The 18,657-nt window shown below is 47.8% G+C and overlaps 1 protein-coding gene across 1 annotated transcript in view; it reads right to left on the bottom strand.

Annotated features, from left to right (window-relative positions):
- Positions 1–1,179: 1,179 nt before the first annotated feature.
- The window catches only part of LOC309808892 (forkhead-associated domain-containing protein 1-like), a gene marked incomplete at both ends in the record, with an annotated part of 97,336 nt that continues 79,858 nt past the window's right edge, over positions 1,180–18,657 (bottom strand). The window contains one exon of the mRNA XM_082629464.1: positions 1,180–1,296. Coding sequence (XP_082485590.1) covers positions 1,180–1,296 — 117 coding nt within the window. The remainder of the gene's footprint in view (positions 1,297–18,657) is intronic.

Genomic DNA, 18,657 nt, shown 5'->3' with positions numbered 1-18,657 from the left:
ATCTTTTCTGGTGCTGGAGATTGCTGTTTTGGATTTTGGGGATATGGTACAGTATAAGTAATATGTTCTTTATGGAAAACTACTGGGATTTTCAAGATTATTTTTAAGGTCAGGTGATGCTCACCCTTCTCACTGTGTAAGAAGTACCTTTAGTGGAAGATCATGCAAATCATTTTTCCCATTTCCTTCTAGTTTTAATCAGTATAAAGAATGCATTTGGTTTTAAAATATCAAAATACTTTTATTGTGCCTTTTTAAAAATAAAAAATAAATGATATTCATGGCTTCTGGCTCTTCCTCCTGTTTTGTTTGGTGGTCTCTGGCCGTACAAGAAAGGCAGGGAGAGAACAGATGGCTGGAGAGAAGGCAAAAATGAGGGTCTCTTCAAACACCACGGGAAAGGGGTGTGTCCACCTGGGCAGTGTGTGTTCTTTGATGACTGGGTACTTGGTCTGTCCTGATGGCCTGGGACTTGACCTACTGGGCTGTCTTGGTGCGGCAGAATGGGCAGCGTGAGATGGAGTTAGAAACCTGGGTTCCAGACCCAATTCTTGAATTTACTAGCTGTGTGACTTTAGACGGGCCATTTAACCTCTCTGGCCTCAGCTTCCTCATTTGTAAAATGGGGAACATAATGCTATTTACCTCCCAGGGCTTGAGAGAGGATTAGACGAGAAGTGTTTTGAACACCGCAGAGCGCCCTATAAACATGACTCACTGTTATGGAAGCGATAAAACTGGTTGCTGTTCACACTTATTATAATAAATTCAGATATAAATGCACTATACCATGGCCCCAACAGCCCTGAGGTTACCATTCTGTCCTGTGGCCCCAGTACACGCCCTGGGTTTTCTCAACTGCGGGCTTCTCAGAGCTCCTTGGAGGTGTGACATTTGGGTTTGTCACTACCCAAACACATAATTGCATCTACCAGGCCTAGGAGTCTGAATTTCAAACTTATTCTTCATACGCCTGCGTATGTTTACATTCATAATATCTGTGAAAAGGACCCCTCTCCTCACACACTCCAAAATACAGTATTGTGCAAAATACCAGTCTAGGAAGCAACACACTAGGGTAGCAACCTTTAATGTCCTAACAAAGCATCTTAGTAGTTTGACGCAGAAGAGTTACACTGACTCACGGAGGATCACGCGAGGCCCAGCGGGACGACGTTTCTAGTTCCTTCCACCAGGTTTAGAAAACAGAAGGCTCTGGCTGGATTTGCTGGACATTTCTCTCTTCAGCATCTCCCTTCCTTGGTCCATCTTTGGGGTGCCTTTTCTGGCTCCAACCTACAACAAGCAAGAGCAACAAACGCCCAAACTCTATAATTGTAGGGAGACCCCCAAATATTTCTCAAATGGCATTTTTTTTTACTCAAAATAAAATCTTTGTTGTAAAAAATATTTATATACACACATAGACGTGAGCAAAACGAAGGAAAAATGATCCACCATTATCACACTACCCACAGGTAACCTTATTCACATTTTGGTGTACACTCTTCCAGATACACAGATAACGTTTTCTTCTGACATTTGCATCTTTTTTTGAACCAGGAGTTTCTGATTATAGGCAATTTCATTGGGATGGACTTTCTCTCGAAAAGCTGTTACTGAACTGAATGCCTTATGTCTCTGATGTCTTAGGAGGGTAAAATGCAGCATACTCTAGGGGGTCTGTCTCACCCTTTTCTGAGCACTACTCCTGGATCCAGGCAGCCATGTGTGTGACTCTGTCCCTGGTCATAGCTGATCGGGCACTTGGCACGGGCTGGGCTTTTAAGATGGTCACTCCCAGGATTTGGGGTTATGGGCTCTAAGATGCTACTTGCTTCCTGGGCTGGTCCTTTGAACTGGGGGACCATGAGGTCATTCCTTCCTGTCACATGACTGGAGAGAGCAGAGATCAGGGGAGCCACACAGAGACACAGAGAGGAGATACGGCCTGTGTGTGCGTGTGCGCATGCTTGTGTGTGTGTAAAAGAGATGATGCCTGAGATCTGATGGCTTACCAGTTCTATTTCGAGGCCAGGCTCTCTTTCAGCTCCCAGTTTTTATGAGGCACTCAACCCTATATCCTTAAAAAAGCCCCCTCCCCCTCCCTTTTTTTTTTTGCGGTACACGGGCCTCTCAGTGTTGTGGCCTCTCCCGTTGCAGAGCACAGGCTCCGGACGCGCAGGCTCAGCGGCCATGGCTCACGGGCCCAGCCGCTCCGTGGCATGTGGGATCTTCCCAGACCAGGGCATGAACCCGTGTCCCCTGCATCGGCAGGCAGACTGTCAACCACTGCGCCACCAGGGAAGCCCCAGGTGGTTCTTATCGGCCAACTTGGGGAAAACCTTCTTCTCAGACTTTGTGGCTGAAAATGTAGTCTGCAGAGCTGTGCTATCGGTACCAGCTGGGAGCTGTTCAGAAATGCAGAATCCCAGGCTCCCCCAACCCGAGACCTGCTGAGTCACAATCTGCATTTCAACATCCCCATATGATCTGTGGACAGCTTTGAGTTGAGATGCGCCACTGTAAACTATCCTCTAATTGGCTGGTTTCGGGAAAAGTAAGTAGCCGTTTTGGCCATGTGTTTCCCCTGATATGCATGAAGAGAAAGCAAAAGACTGAAATACTATTGGTTGGTCTTGCACACACTTAGACACAAACCAGGACCCGCAGTAACGACTGGGATTTGTATCAATAAAATCAGCTGGAAATGGGCATTAGAAGATACTTTCTTTTTAAGTCACCGCATTCCTTCATATATTTAGGTTGAAAAAAAATGATTTCCAAAGACAAAATATCAAGATTATAGCTTGGCTGTACGGTCAAGACTCTGTACGTATCTTTTGCTGGCATTTTATTATGAAAATGTCAAACACACAGAAAAGTTGAAAGAAGTGGATGGTGAACTTCTATAGAACCACCACCCAGATTCTACAATCAACATTTTGTTCTATTTGCTTTATCACATATCTACCCATCTATACATTTTATATTTTAATGCATTTCAAAGTAAATCCTATACATGGTTTTAAAATTTATTTATTAATTTTTGGCTGTGTTGGGTCTTCGTTTCTGCGCGAGGGCTTTCTCTAGTTGTGGCAAGCGGGGGCCACTCTTCATCGCGGTGTGCGGGCCTCTCACTATCGCGGCCTCTCTTGTTGTGGAGCACAGGCTCCACATGCGCAAGCTCAGTAGTTGTGGCTCGCGGGCCTAGTTGCTCCGCGGCACGTGGGATCTTCCCAGACCAGGGCTCGAACCCATGTGCCCTGTATTAGCAGGCAGATTCTCAACCACTGCGCCACCAGGGAAGCCCTATACATGTTTTTTATTATTTATTTATTTATTTATTTATTTATTTATTTTAATTTTTTTTTTTTTTTTTTTTTGCGTTACGCGGGCCTCTCACTGTTGTGGCCTCTCCCGTTGCGGAGCACAGGCTCCGGACGCACAGGCTCAGAGGCCATGGCTCACGGGCCCAGCCGCTCCGCAGCATGTGGGATCCTCCAAGACCGGGGCACGAACCCGTGTCCCCTGCATCGGCAGGCAGACTCTCAACCACTGTGCCACCAGGGAAGCCCATATATACATGTTTTTTAAAACATAAAAATTTCAGTGACTTCAGCTGGTTCCAAGATGTTGATGATAATTCACATGATATTGGAATTCTGATCCATCTCAGTGCCATGTCAAACATAGTCTCTTTTCTTTTTTTTCCTTTTTTTTTTTTTTTTGGCTGTGTTGGGTGTTCGTTGCTCCATGCGGGCTTTCTCTAGTTGCGGCGAGCGGAGGCTACTCTTCCTCACGGTGCGCAGGCTTCTCACTGCGGTGGCTTCTCCTGTTGTGGAGCACGGGCTCTAGGTGTGCAGGCTTCAGTAGTTGGAGCACGTGGGCTCAGTAGTTGCGGCACTAGGGCCCTAGCTGTGGCTCGCTGGCTCTAGAGTGCAGGCTCAGTAGTTGTGGTGCACTGGCTTAGTTGCTCCGAGGCATGTGGGATCTTCCTGGACCAGGGCTCGAACCCGAGTCCCCTGCATTGGCAGGTGGATTCTTAACTGCTGAGCCACCAGGAAAGTCCCCAAAGTCTCTTTTCAACTGAAAGGTCACTGAAGTGTGAAGTTGTTAAACTGTGGATAAAAACAAAAATCTCTAGGTCTGACCGTAGAGGGTCTCCTGTCTGGCTCTGCTTTCCATCAACATCTCCATCATCATTCCATCACTGAATCCCTACTAAGTGCCAGGCACTGGGCTATCCTTTTACACACATGGCCTCTTTTCATCCTCAGAACCACCCTGCGAGGCAGGTGTCAGTATTGTCCCGCTTTACAAATGAGGAAACTGAGACTCAGAGAAGTTAAGGTCACACAGTAGTAAGTGTGTGACAACTCTGGGCCTTTGCATGTAACCAGTGTACAAACCTCCATTGCTGCTGGTGGGGCAGAGTAGGGGTGGGGGAATTGCACTGTCTGCTGACACTTGGCACATGTAATAAAAGAAAGTCCTTGAAACCAGCATTCTATCCTCTGAAAGGAAGACGAGACCCTACCTGGGGGTAAGAGAAATAAAAATAAGCTGGATAGTTTATATTTGTAAACTTTGAGGCCTGTGGATGTCCCACAAATATTGATGCTTTCATATAATGAGAAATAGATTTGATTAAGTTCGCTGTCATGTATACAGGGGAAAAGACATTTCCTCTTCCCAAAGAACCATGCTCTGCTGCCTTCAGTTATTAATCTTCAATTGCAGAGGACCATGTTAGCACGCAACACATTCAAGTCTAATTAAGCTAAAATGGAAACTTCCAAGAAATGTCTCTTCTGCAGGAAAACCACAGGAAACGCCACTAATCGAAAACTTAAACTTGGATTATGCACATATTTGTTGTTTAGCTCTCACCCCAGACGTCCCCAAGGCTGGGGTCTTCTCTCTGCTCAGACGTCCCCCTTCGGGGCAACCACCTGACCACTCTGGCTAAAGGCACCCTCAGTCATGTTATTCCCCTGCTAGTTTTCCCCTGCTGTGTTTCCTTCCTTGTACTTATCATTCTCTGACATGTTCTTGTTCCTTTCTTTAGTTATGCTTGCTGTTGGTTTCTCTTTCACTAACATATATGTTCCTGGAAAACCAGGACTGTGTTCATTTTGTTCAGAAGCGATTCTTCATGGGTATTTTGTGTTTGTACCCATCTTCAGAGCAAAGGCATTGAAAGATTTTGTCCTGCACTCACTTTCCGAGGCTGCTTGTATGGCAAACAGCCTGGGAGGATAGAGGTAATGTTTCTAATAAAGATAACGGCTCCTTCTGGGGCAAAAGTTGGGCAGGTTTGCTAGCAGCCCCTTTCAAAGATTGCAGTTTCCTGAGTTTGGAGTTCCTTACCTGGGACACAGACCCACTGTGCGCACAGCATCCACACTGGCTGCTCTGCACCACCCCGAGGGACTTTCAGGGCAACAGGAACCAATGTGCATATGCAGCTCTGCTGCCTGTTATGTCGGCTGTGCTGTGAGTCATCAAGTTCTTTGTTTCTGGCCCAGGAGTCTCTTGTCTTCTGCCAGGAACTATAAGCTGGGCAGGCTAACTTACTAACTTTCAAACAGGGTCAAATGTCAGACCCTTTGCAGTTCCTGCCAGTTCTGTGCATTACCCCTTCTCCAGGGTAGGGGGCGGCGGGGGGGCAGAACCTGACACATAGTAGGTGCTTGGGAAACACTTGCTGAGTGAATGAAAATACAAAGGACACCTCAAAGCAAGTCAGTACAGCCAGCTGGCTAGGAAGCTTTGATAGTAACTACCTTTCATTTTTCCTGTCAGTATCTAGCTTAGATGACGCCTTGGAAAACCTAAATTCTATCTCTTTAGCTTTTGGATTGGACAATATTTCTCCACCTTCATTTTGCCCTGTGCATCACTTCCTTGCGTGAAAACACTGTCAAAGTAATTTGAATGTGTGGAGCTCTGTGAATTCGTTCTTACTCAGGGCCATGGAGCACCAGCCACAGGAAAGAGCAAAAGGGCTTCAGTCATCTGCGTTCCCCCGACCACTTTGGATGGCTCAGAATTGGGCTATAGGAGCAAACTTTCTTTTGAGGTTTACAGTGGCCTCAAAGTTCCTTAAAGAAGGGGAGTTCAGGTAAGGGGCGGGTGTGTGTGTGTGTGTGTCTCTGACCATTGGGTGGGTGTTGTCCATAAATCAGGGGAAACAGGGGTTCCTCTCTTAATCCCAGCTATACCCACAGGACATCCAAGAGCTGGTGCCCAGGAGAGGCTTAAAGCTCCCGTGCCGCCTCCCTTGGGGGGCGAGGTAGAGGCTGCACTTAGGAAGGAACGGCTGGTGTTGGGGCACCTTTTCTGGGGTGCTCCTGGCGACCCGAGCCTGGATCAGAGAGTTCGGACTCGGCTGGCGCCGGGTCCCCTGCCTATCCCAACACCCTTGACCTCGCAGGGCTGGCCTCCTCCGGCCCAGGTTTCCTCCCGCCGCCTCCTCGCGCGCCGCTCTCACCTGGCCTGAGGAAGAAGCCCACGCCTCGTCCTCTGCCAAGAAGCCCTGACCTCCGCCCTGCCGCCCTCCCGCGGAGTCTCCAGGCGACAGCCCGCAGCCCGTGCGCCCGCCCGGCCTTTGTACGAACGTCGCCACGGCAACGCCATTCTGACGGCCGAGCTGGGGAGGGGCGTGGCGTGCGCGGCGCCCGAGGATGAGGGGGAGGTGCGCTGGCAGCACCCGGCCAATTACAGCCCGCTGCAGCGCTGCGAGCCCTCCCCGACCTGCCCCCTAGAGGTCCCCAGCCCCGTTTCCAGGATGGGGAAACAGGCTCAGTGTTCACAGAAGTAGCTCCAAGTCTTACAGCGGGGAAGGAGCAGACTCGAGAATCCTTCCTACTGACCTTAGCTCTAGGCTCGGTGCGTTGAGGAGGGGGTGGTCAGGCGTGGGAGGGTAATGGAGCTGAACCACGAGAAGCCTGGAGGTTGGTCCCCCCCGTCCCACCCGAATCTCTAGTTCTCTCTGTTGTGGAGGAGAAAACAGAGTAAGCTGGGGGACCATCACTTCTGGGGATGGGGGTGGAGATGGGAGATGGGTGCGGTGGAGGGAACACTTCTGAAAGAATGGAAGATTCTCCCACGTGCTAGGGAAGGGGTATTTACAAGCCCACAGCCTTACTGTTCCTGTCCTTCCCTGTCAAAACTCGCGTTTATTCATTCATGTGTTCTTTACTTCTACAAACATCACCTGAGTCCCTACAAGGTCAGACGGTGGCCCCAGTGTTGACCTGGATCAGATCCTTAAGAAATCCCCCCGCACCCCCCATGGGCACGGGGCTGGGGGGATGGAGCGTGTGGAGAAGACATGCAAATGCCAACTATCTCCCCTCACCCCATGTCACCTCTTTTCAGATCAGCCCCTTCTGTCTGGGAGCAGAACAGACCTGCTGACTACCTACAGAATGCCTCATTTCCCTGCCAGGAAATGACTGACAAGGTGCCCCAAGACAAACTCAAAATATTCATCTGAGAAAGATGAAAGATGGCAGACTCCACTCTAGTCAATTAGAAGAAGATATAAGAGAGAAAAATCATGGAAATCGATATGGGATGGAATATATGGTAAAGATGCTCCCACATGCCTAGAGGCTCTTAGAAATGCACATTTCCTGGCACAGACCTCAGAGATTCTGATTAAGCAGCTCTGGAGCATGGTCCAGGAATGAATTTGTTGCATTCTTGCAAATTCCTTGTGCATTTGTTAAAAGCTTGGCAAAACCTCAGGACTTATTCAACCCTGCAGTTGAATGGCAGAGCCCTCCCAGAACTTTTCCCTAGAAATCTCTTCCAGGCCCTCAGTCAGCCTGGAAGGTTCTGCCATTCGACCAGAAAGACCTTAGGAATGTATGAGGAGTGACCACAGAGGCCGGGGCCCTGAGTGGTAACTTCAGAGGAACAGAGAGGGTCAGGCTCAACTCTCCAGGCACATTTCTGCCTCAGGGCCTTTGCAGTTACTGTTTCTTCTCCCTACCAGGCACTTCCCCCAGGGATCTCCTTCAGCTCCTTTAGATTTTTACTCAAGTATCACCCTATTTAAAAGGGTCTTGGAATTCCCTGGCGATCCAGTGTTTAGGACTCGGTGCTTTCACTGCCCGGTTCGATCCCTGGTCAATCCTGCAAGCCCCATGATGCCACCCAAAAAAACAAAACAAAACAAAAAACACCCCCCCAAAAACATGAATAACAAAACAAACACCTCACTCTATTGCTCTTCCCTTCATCTTACCACTCCTCTAACATGCTATTTATTTAGTTTTCTTCTCTTATTTGTTGTCAGTCTCCCCACTCCCAACTCCCCCCTGCCCCCAACTTAAGCTCCATGAGGGCAGGGATTTTTTTCTCTTTTGTTCACTGCTGTATCACCAGTACCTAGAACAGTGCCTGAATGAACGAATGAGTGAATGAACAGGGGCAGCCCTTGCCACCTGCCCACAGCCTTGCCTCCTACTCTTGAGCTGCTGAGCTGAACTGTCCTTACCCCAGGACCTAGGCTTCTGTAGCCTTGGCCCTCCCCAGCCCCACCCCCATCTCCATGCTTGTCTTCAGTCTCATCAACATGAGCACAGAACAGCAACCCTGCTCACTGCCAGCCAGACCCTATGGAGCCCATTCAGGCCAGCCTGGAGCCGGAGCCACTCATGGCCCCCTGATAGGCTTGGGAGAGCATATGTTGCCATTAGTCCATCTCTCGATGAGGAAATACTAAACGCAGAACAAAGCTGACATTCAGGCTCACTGGAGCAGAAATTGCCAAATCTTGATTGGATCCTGCCGCTCCCCACAGGATGCCACAGTCATCTCAAAGGGTGTGTGAAAGTCTAAAAACCCAGTTCCATGTCATCCACTTAAATTTCAAAAACAGAAACTAAAATACCCCAATAACTCATGGCTTTATCATAGCATGTCCTGGGCTGAGTGAGAGTTGTACTTTGCAATGATAGGGTGATCAAAATACTGCACCTGGGGAATTCCCTGGCGGTCCACTGGTTCGGACTTGGTGCTTTCACTGCCATGGCCCGGGTTCAATCCCTGGTGGGGAAATTAAGATCCCGCAAGCCACACGGCATGGCCAAAAAAAAAAAAAGAGGTTTCTAGCTTATATGGGCTCCTTGGTGATGCCTGTAATCAATCAATCTTATTGAGCTCTGGGTGGCTACCAAGGCTGTACTGTATCTCAATCAACATCAGGATGCTGGTGTCTGAAAGGCCTGGGTCCATGTCCCAGCTTTGTCATTCCCAGCTGTCCTCCTAATACTGGAGCGAGTGATGTTAACTCCGGGCTTTCCACCCGCAGGGCACTGTCCCAGTCCTTCCTGTGGATCATCTCATTTAATCCTCACCATAACCTGGGGCAGTAGGTGTGTATGAAACACCTGGAACAGGGAGCTCTGCAGAGAAATGCTCAAAAATGTCGTGATGGGTATTATTTCTATCACATCACTCCCACTTGAACAGGAAAATAAGGCTCAAGAGACATGGAGGTATGTGACCAAGGTGACACAGCCAGAAAAGGATTTGAATCTAGATGACTGTGATGGGAAGGTATTTTCCCCGGGGACCACAGGTGACAGGTGTCACAGCCACGAGACACCCATGCTCACCACCTGCTTTCCCTCAGCCCTGAACAATCTGGGCTTCTGGCTGTCCTGAAGTTTGGGCAGTGCCTGCAGCAAGAGGGGGAGGGAGCTGAGGCCAAGAGAGCGTAGCTGGAGCTTGCCAGGGACCTCTCCTGCCACCCACTGGGCTTCTTTCCTGCAGGAACTCTGCCCCATAAAATCTCATTGGGCCACAGTTACCTTCCCTGGGCTGTCCTTGACTGGGAGAGCCCATCCACTGTGCCCCCTCCCGAGATCTGCTTGTTGTCCCCTGCATTCCAACAAGCAATGAATGCTGGCCTCCTGCCTGGAAGAGGTAGGGAGCTTGCCCAGCCTTTAAGGGGTAAGAGAGAGCCAGGGAAAGAGCTGGAACAGGAGAAAGGGAGTGTAAAAGAGAGAGAGAGCTCTCGAAGATCAGGAAGTAGCTAAGCTGTTGAGTAGGTGTCAGATGGGAGAGCAAAGGGCCATTGGAGGCTCCACAGTCCATTCATAACCTGACACTATGGGCTAAGGAAATGCAGGTTTTTATACACACACACACACACAGGTTCACAAAAATAAATTCAAACCACAAAATCACAGCTGGTCACTGAGGCCTTCTGCAGCCGTGCTCACCCCCTTCCCCTGTCAGAAAATGAGAAATCACCCAGGTGTTTTCTCAGATAGAGACAAGGCTGGTTGGGACATTCATCTCTTGCAAATCAGAGCTTTGCCGGGGGCTTCCCTGGTGGCGCAGTGGTTGAGAATCTGCCTGCCAATGCAGGGGACGTGGGTTCGAGCCCTTGTCCGGGAGGATCCCACATGCCGCGGAGCATCTAGGCCCGTGAGCCACAACTACTGAGCCTGCGCATCTGGAGCTTGTGCTCTGCAACAAGAGAGGCCGCGATAGTGAGAGGCCTGTGCACCGTGATGAAGAGTGACCCCCGCTTGCCACAACTGGAGAAAGCCCTCGCACAGAAACGAAGACCCAACACAGCCAAAAATAAATAAATTAATTAATTTTAAAAAATTAAAACAAAAACAAAAAACTACTCTCTCAAAAAAAAAACAACAACACAGAAAAAAAGCTTTGCCAGGGAGGTCAGTCTGTATGTTCTGTTTGAAAACTGCAGATGAAGGGTGCTGATCCCACCTCTGATCGGCCTGGTTTCGTTTGTTTGTTTGTTTTATTCTGTCTGTACCTCACTTCTCTCACCTGTAAAATGGAGGTAATAACAGCATTGACTGTAAAGACCAAATGGGTTAATATGTGTGAAGTAGTAAACTGTGCCCGGTACCACACACTCCTTCTGTGAATGTCCGCGTTGCTGTCTGTCTCTTTGCTTGTTTTTGTTGTTTTCTTGATGATGTGGGAGGACAGCACCATCTCAACCCGATCACGGCCATCCTGGGGAGAACTTTGATTTGCATCGTCTCAGTCCCAACCCAGAGCAAACTTGACCTCAGAACACTCGCATATCATCTTGCTTGTTGCCCAGGGACCTTTCTGGGTGTGGGTGTCAGAGGCAGGCTGAGCTCCCCTGATCGCTGCTAGAGGGATTCTGAGAATCCAGCTGGTCTCTGTGGGGTGGCACCTGCAGGACAACTCCATAAATTCGACTTGCAGGCATCCAGGCAAATCAACCTCCACTACTTCTTTTTTTGAGATTAACAATGAACCATTATGAATGAGGTGAACCAAACTAGCTAATATTTATTGAGGCTTGTTAGGTACCAGCCACTATGCCATGCACTGTTTTATTTAATTCTTAGCCCAACCCATTTTACAGAGGCGGGCTTAAAAAAGTCAAGTAACTTGCCCAGTTACAAATCTTGTAAGTGATAGGTCCAAGATTCGAACCCTAGCTGTTGGACTCCAGCATATTGTCATTTTTGTAAACTTTTGTTTTCAAAACATAATCTACATCTCGAAAAGAGCACAACTGATAAGTGTACGCTTGAAGAATTTTCACAAAGTGTATGCACCCACCCTAACCAGAACCCAGAACAAGAAGCAGAACATTACCACCCGCCCCCACCCCTCCGAGAAGACTCCCTGTGCTCACTTCTGGTTAGCCCCTCCCGCTTGTCTGACTTCCAATCATAGATTAGTTCTGCTTGTTTTTGAACTTCATGGAAATGGAATCTTACAGATTCCATTTGCTGCCTGGTTTCTTTCACTCAACTATGTGAGGTTCGACCATGTTGTCTGATGTAGCTGTGGTTCATTCATTCTCACTGCTGCATTGCTTTACACTCTGTTATCTATTCCTGCAGAACAAATTATGGCAAACTTAACGGATCCAAAAAACACACACTTATGTCACAGTTTGTGTGGGTCAGGAATCCGGGCACTGCTTAGCTGGGTTCTCTGCTCAGGGTCTCTCCCAGGCTGCAATGAGGGAGGTGGCCAGGGCTGGGGTCTCATCTGAGGCTCAGCTGGGGAAGGACCCTCTTTCCAGTTCATGTGGTGGTTGGCAGGATACAGTTTCCTGAGGGTTGTTAGTTAGTCTGAGGGCCTCACCTCCTTGCTGGCTGTTAGCCAGAGATCCTGCACTGTTTCTTGCCATGTGGGCCTCTCCATAAGGTGGCTTGCTTCATCAAAGCCAGTGAGAGTCCTTAGAGAGAGTCTCCAGGCAAGATGGAAGTTACAATCTTCTGTAACATAATCACAGAAATGACATGCCCATCACCTTTGCAGCATCTACTGATTAGAAATAAGGTACAGTCCTGCCTACTCGCAAGGGGAGGGGACACAGAGGTGTGAACACCAGGGATAATTGGGGGCCGTTGTGTATGCCTTTTGGTCTGCACATGTGCACATATCTCTTGGGTATATATCTAGGAGTAGAATTTCTGGGTCCCACATACGTCCCGCTTTACGAGATTCTGCCAAACATTTTTCCAAAGTGCAGGTAACCTCTACACTCCCTCAGCAGGCTATGAGCTTCCCAGTTAGAGCACATGCTTTCAATACACTCCTCCCCTCTCTCCTTACAGAAGGGGTGTTTGAGCTGGGGCTCTTCGGGACGACAGGTCCTAATTCTGGGCCCATGTCAGAATCACTGAATTCCCGGGCCGCTTCGCCAGACATTCTGATCATTTGAGGGCTCAGATACAAACTGGAAGGTCCACTCCATAAGGCGAGGATCCCTGTACCCTTGGTGCCCGGAGCAGTACCTGGCAGCAGTACCTGGCAGGTACCAGGGAGCTGGCACTCAATAAATGTTTTTTTGATTAAGTGAATGAGTTTAGGAACTATTGTTCAAGAGATGGGCCCCAGGGCGGGTATAAGCTGCTTAAACGGGAAGGAAACTTTGTTGTGACTGAGGCTGTGTTCATTTTTCTGGGAAGAGGGCTCAGAACCTCAACCAGGTATGTCCCCAACAAAGGTTAAAGGCCGCTGTGATTGGCTACTGTCCGGCTTAGGTATTTTATCACATGAAGAAAGAATTGGTCCCGGGGTAGGTGGCATGGGAACTGTGGACAAGGTCCCATGGTCCTTAGAAGTAAAAAGCGAGACAGTGCTTGCCTGGGGTGGCTCATAAACTGAGACCTTGCTTGTTTTGACCTTTGACCCATGGTAACTCTTTTGGTACATCTAGCCACTGCCTGGCCTCTTGGGACCCTCCCTGTGTCTGTCTGTTGAACAGAAAATTCCAGAAGGCCTCGGTGCCCTGAGTTTCCATCAGGGGCAAGCCAACATGAGCCCTAGCTTTTGAAAAACCGCTTTCAATCCATAGAAAGCCTCCCAGTTTATCTGGTTTGAGATGACCTCATCCTTTGTCACCTTCTCTCTTGTTTTCTGGAGGTTGCTCAGCGTCTTGCTGCTCTCTGCATTCTTTTCTCACGTGAACAGTGCACCTATTTTGGGCATTTTGTCGTTGTTGTTTTGGGTCATTCCCATCACACATTTTTTGTATTCCTTTCCAGTCAGATCAACCTCATGCCTCTCTAGACATTTCTTCTCAGGTTTCCTCTGAATCATTTCGTTCGGTCTAAATATGTCCAGTGTTTCCTCCTTCCTCACTGCACTCCACATAGACCCTCTCTTTTCCCCGGAATAACTGTTCTTTTCTTTCGAATCCCTGACCCAAATCCTCATCTTTCACCATGTTATTTGACTTCTCCTAAGAACTGATTGTTTTTTGAAACTTAAGCCTCAAATATCATCCCTTCTAATCTGCGTCTGAATTTGGATCACGGTCAAGAAGCAGGCGAGACAGGAATGTGGCTGGGTAATTAGGATCCTCAGCAGAAGGGCTGAGTGTTCATCGGGGGGGTCAGAGGGGCCTGGGGATGGAGGGAGAGGTATCTTCTTCTGCCTCGGGTAGGGCTTAGGGTGGGGTTGTCAGGAAAGCGCTAAGAAAAAAGGACCCATTTGACTTGAGTTCTGAAGGAAGAGTAGGATTTCCGGAGGTAGAGCAGGGAGAGCAGAGGATAGTCCAGGGAAGGAGCAGTGGGAATGGAGGCTAGAAGATGAGTCATCAGAGACGCTAGGGACAGGAGTACAGAAGGAGAGGGGTGGCCAGGTGCTGAGACCGCACACTGAAGGTCCATGGTCAGCCTTCAGATATGTTTGTCTGGCTTTCCCAACGTGTTAAAAGACTTTTAATTAGTTGCTGAAGGAATAGGCCTCTTTCTGTGGAGTGACAGAGAAACCTATTCAAATTGTCTTCAGCATGAATGCAAATTCACTGGTTACCAAAAATGAAAATTCTAGAGGGAACCTCTGGGTTCAGGCTCAGATGATTTCATGAGGCCTTGGCCTCTCTCCAGCTCTCAGGGATTCTTTGTACCATGTGGACCCAACCTTAGACAGAATCTCTGTATAATGGTCACAAAAAGGCGGCCGTAGCTCCAACCCTTACATCTTCTCAGCTTTAAATTCCATAGGGAAGTATAGGAGTCTTTTTCCTAAGCTTCCCCCAATGGCCTCACTGCTTCTCATTTTCTCTGGGTGGGTCACAAGCCCATTGCTGAGCCAATTATTGTGGCCCAGGAGACTGCTCTGATTGGCTGAGCTTGAGCCAACATGCCCATCCCTTCAGCCAGAGGTGGAATCAACAGCGTCTCTGAGAAACTGGACTGAGACTAGGAGAAAGGTGTTGTCCCCAAAGGAGGATCATAACGCCATAATATTTTAGAAGAGGTGAATTGTTATTAGGTGACGAAAACCAGATGTCTACCACAGTAGCCAACATGTACAGATCATTAACATCTGGATTTATGCCTTTTTTTGCGAAAATGGGAATATCTGGCAATACCTGGACTCTCTTCTTGTATATAGATCATCAATCTGCTGGGGATGAGTAGAGGCTCCCTCTTTAGATACAGCCTATGTTCTGCCTGCCCAATGCACTGCTCATATTTCCTCTCTGGCTCCTGGAAGCACTTGAATTTTTATTGCCAGCATAATTTGATTCTGTAAAGAAATCTGTTTTTCCCACCAGAATGGAAGAGCCAAATGTACAGGGGTCAAATAGCTCTCCTGGGCTCCCACAAACTCCTGAGGACAAATGCCTGGCCATTTTTAATAGTCTCATTCCTTGCTCATTTTAAAAGCCTTCTTTAAAAAAAATATTGAATACATAGTGATTTTAGAATCTGTTATCTGATAATTCCAACATCTGAAGTCTTTGGGTGGGAGTGGCAGAGGGGTGGTGTCTCAATGTCTTGTTTGTTGTTTCTGCTTACTCTGGCTCATACTGACTTATTGCTTGGATGTTTAGTAATTTGACTGTGATCTCATTCTTGATTGAACTTAATCTGTGGGAATCCTGAGGGGTCTGATTCCTGGCTGCTTTGCTCTCGGAAGTCTTTTTTGTTTGTTTCAGCTGGATGCCGGGGATGCTAATAACCTCTGAACACTGACATTTATTTCCTCAACTTGGAGTTTTCCCACTGAATACATGGAGTATAAACTTGAGCCCCAGACCCACGTGGTTACAAACCTTCAGGGTGATCATCATCATCATCAGTATTGTGGCCATTATTAGTTTTCCCCTCCAGAGCCACATTGAAAACTACAGGTTTTCATAGGCTCTCCTTTCTGAAAGTCCAGAAAAAAAATTTTTTTAAGCCCTCCTCTTGCCAGGGTGTGGAGCATCTTTGAGGGTGCCAGCTTAATACAGGCATCTTAGACTTGGTTAGCTCATCTTGCAAAGGCCCAAGGCTTAATCTCCCTTTTCCTGCACTTACTAAAGGCAAATGGCTTCCTCATTTGCTTATGCTTTGGTTGTAGCTCACTCTGTTTGTGTGTGTGTCTGTATGTTCCTTTGAGATTGCCTACATAAAAATTGTTTTTTATTCTGGGATTTTGGAAACACACACAAAACTAGAGAAGCCTGCGATTAACTCCATGTATTCATCATCCAGCTTCAACATTTTCCCAGTGTTCTCTCATTCTTTTTTCTCCCTTTTTGAGTTTTTTTCTAGGTTAATTTAAAGCAAGTTGTGTCATTTCACCCATAAAGACATCCTAACTGAAAGGACTTTTTTTTCCTTTATATTATCCCTGCCTTGACATGATCACAGCTAAAAATACTTATAATCATTCCTGAATATCATCTAATATTCAGTCCATGCTCACATTTCCTTGATTCTCTCAGAGATATCTTTTTTACTTTTATCTTTGTTAGAATCAGGATCCAGACAAGGTCCACACATTACACTTGGTTGTTATGTCTCTGAAATGTCTTTAATTCTGTAACAGCAACTCCCCGCCCCTGACCTTTTTTATCCCCCAGCCACTGATTTGTTGGAGAAACTGGGTCTTTTGTCCTGGAGAACATTCACATCCTGGATTTGGCTGATCACTTCTTCTTGGTTTCAGTTAACTTGTTCCTCTTTTCCCCATGTTTCCTGTAAACAAATAGTTAGATCTAGAGGTCTGAGGAGATCAAAGTCTTTTTGTTGTCCAGACGCCTTCATAGGCGGTACTGTGTGATCCATCCTGCATCACACAGTGAGCACATAATGTCTGGTCATCCTGTTTTTAACGATATTGAGATTGAATGGTAGGTCCAGTGCTAACAGACTGAGCCATCCATTACAAAGTCCCCAACGGCTTTTTTTCCCCCAATAATTAACATTTTTAATTATTCATTATGGTAAAATATACATAATATAACATTTACCATCTTAACCATTTAAAAATATACAGTTCGGGCTTCCCTGGTGGCACAGTGGTTGAGAGTCCGCTTGCCGATGCAGGGGACGCGTGTTCGTGCCCCTGTCCGGGAAGATGCCACATGCCACAGAGCGGCTGGGCCCGTGAGACATGGCCGCTGAGCCTGCGCGTCCAGAGCCTGTGCTCCACAATGGGAGAGGCCACAACAGTGAGAGGCCTGCGTACCGCAAAAACAAACAAACAAACAAAACACACAAGTGGCACAGAGGAAGCCAGAATCTTGAGAATACCTGGGCCCAAGGAAATCTTGGAAGATAGTGAGTTAAAGAGAATAGTGAGGATAATGACGATGGTAGGAGAGCATGTTTGCTTTGTGGGCCTATGTACTAAGGGTTTTGTATACAAGCTCCCATTGGGAAGGCTACGAGCTAGGTGCCATTTTTATTCTCATCTTAAAGAAGAGGGATCTGAGCTAATTAAGCAGAGGGAAGGTTAGGGGCTTTTCCTGGCTGAGACCACAAGACAAAGCGGTGGTCACGCGTCCTAGCCAGGACTTGATTGGCTGGAGATTTGATTGGCAGGAGAGCTGAGCGGCTTCTCCTGCCAGAAGCAGCCGCTGCCCTTCAGCCTTTCTTCCACTTCAAGCCCTGAGAAAGGGCTTGCGTGCTTCCCAAGTGGCAACTTCTGTGCATTTAAAAATTTCCTCTTGAAAATCCCAGCCTTAGCCCATTCACAAAAGGTATCTGGGTCCTTTCTTGGCCGTGGCCTAGTCGTATTCACCAAAGAGAAGAGCGCGTCCCATAAGAGCTGGCGGCTTTGGGAGGACCGGGGAAGGCGTCAGCTGGCAGGAAGCTCCCTGAAAGAAATAGAGGAATCCCCACCCATCCATGAGCTGCCTATTCTTCACCCTTAGAAACGGGGCTTGTGATATGCCAGGCACTGCAGGCATTTTGCCATTTAACTCTCCTGCTGCCCCACGGAGTAGGCCCCTTGCTAACAGTTTTGGTTGCTTTTGTTGAGGAACCTGGGATACAGAGGTCAAGCCACTTACTCAGGGTCATTCGGGGCAGTGGTGGGGCTTGACCCCTATTTGTTTGACTCCAAATCTGGCCTCTGAACTCTGAGAGACACTGCCGGCTTCTCGAGTGATGTGGGAAGTGGATTCGAGTGAGCACGGCCTGGGCAGCGGTTCCCGTCCCTCTGCCACATGGACAGAGCCACAGACCCAGTTCGCTGTGAAGGCCCAGCATCTTATACCAAGTCTCATTTTCACAGCCAGAGATATTAGTGTGGAAATAGGACTTTTGATTCTTGAAAGGTCTGCTTGGTGAAGAGATGGTCAAACATTTAAACTACAAACTCCATTTTTTGGGGGGGGGGCAATTCTGAAGCTTAAGATGTGTAATTTCATCTCAGTGCTTCAACCTTGCCACCTCTGTGAACGGGTGAAGAGTTTCAAAGTTTCATACAGGAGGCTAAAAAACTAAGGCTCCTTGTGAAAATACTAAGTGTAAAACTTAGGAAAGAGGAATTCTACTTTCCGTTCTTTTCTGCTTAAAGACAACGAAGATATACTCCCTGGAAGGAACGGATGCCAAGACAGATGTATACAAGTGCCCTTTAGGATCCAGCAAAACTTTAAAATGTATTATTGTTTTCTTCCCGACAAACAGGGATTTCTGACGACATATTAACAACAAGCATGAAATGCAAACCTGAGTCCTGGAGTGAAACCCCCAGGAGCAATGGTGCGATGTATCCAAGGGGGCCACCCTGGTAAGGGAGACACAGAAGGAGGGGGTGTGGAAAAGTGAACATGGGCGGGGGAGGGCAGCAGGTGGGGAGGGAATCCTGTTTCTGCCACTTAGTAGCCAGGGAACGGTACCCTCTGTCAACTCACCTTTCCCCTCTCTCTAA

The sequence above is a fragment of the Mesoplodon mirus genome, assembly GCF_964341445.2.
Source record: "Mesoplodon mirus genome assembly, chromosome: 7".
Classification (NCBI taxonomy): Eukaryota; Metazoa; Chordata; class Mammalia; order Artiodactyla; family Ziphiidae; genus Mesoplodon; species Mesoplodon mirus.
Note: the sequence above shows the minus strand (reverse complement) of the source record. Positions and strands in the feature narration are given on the sequence as shown.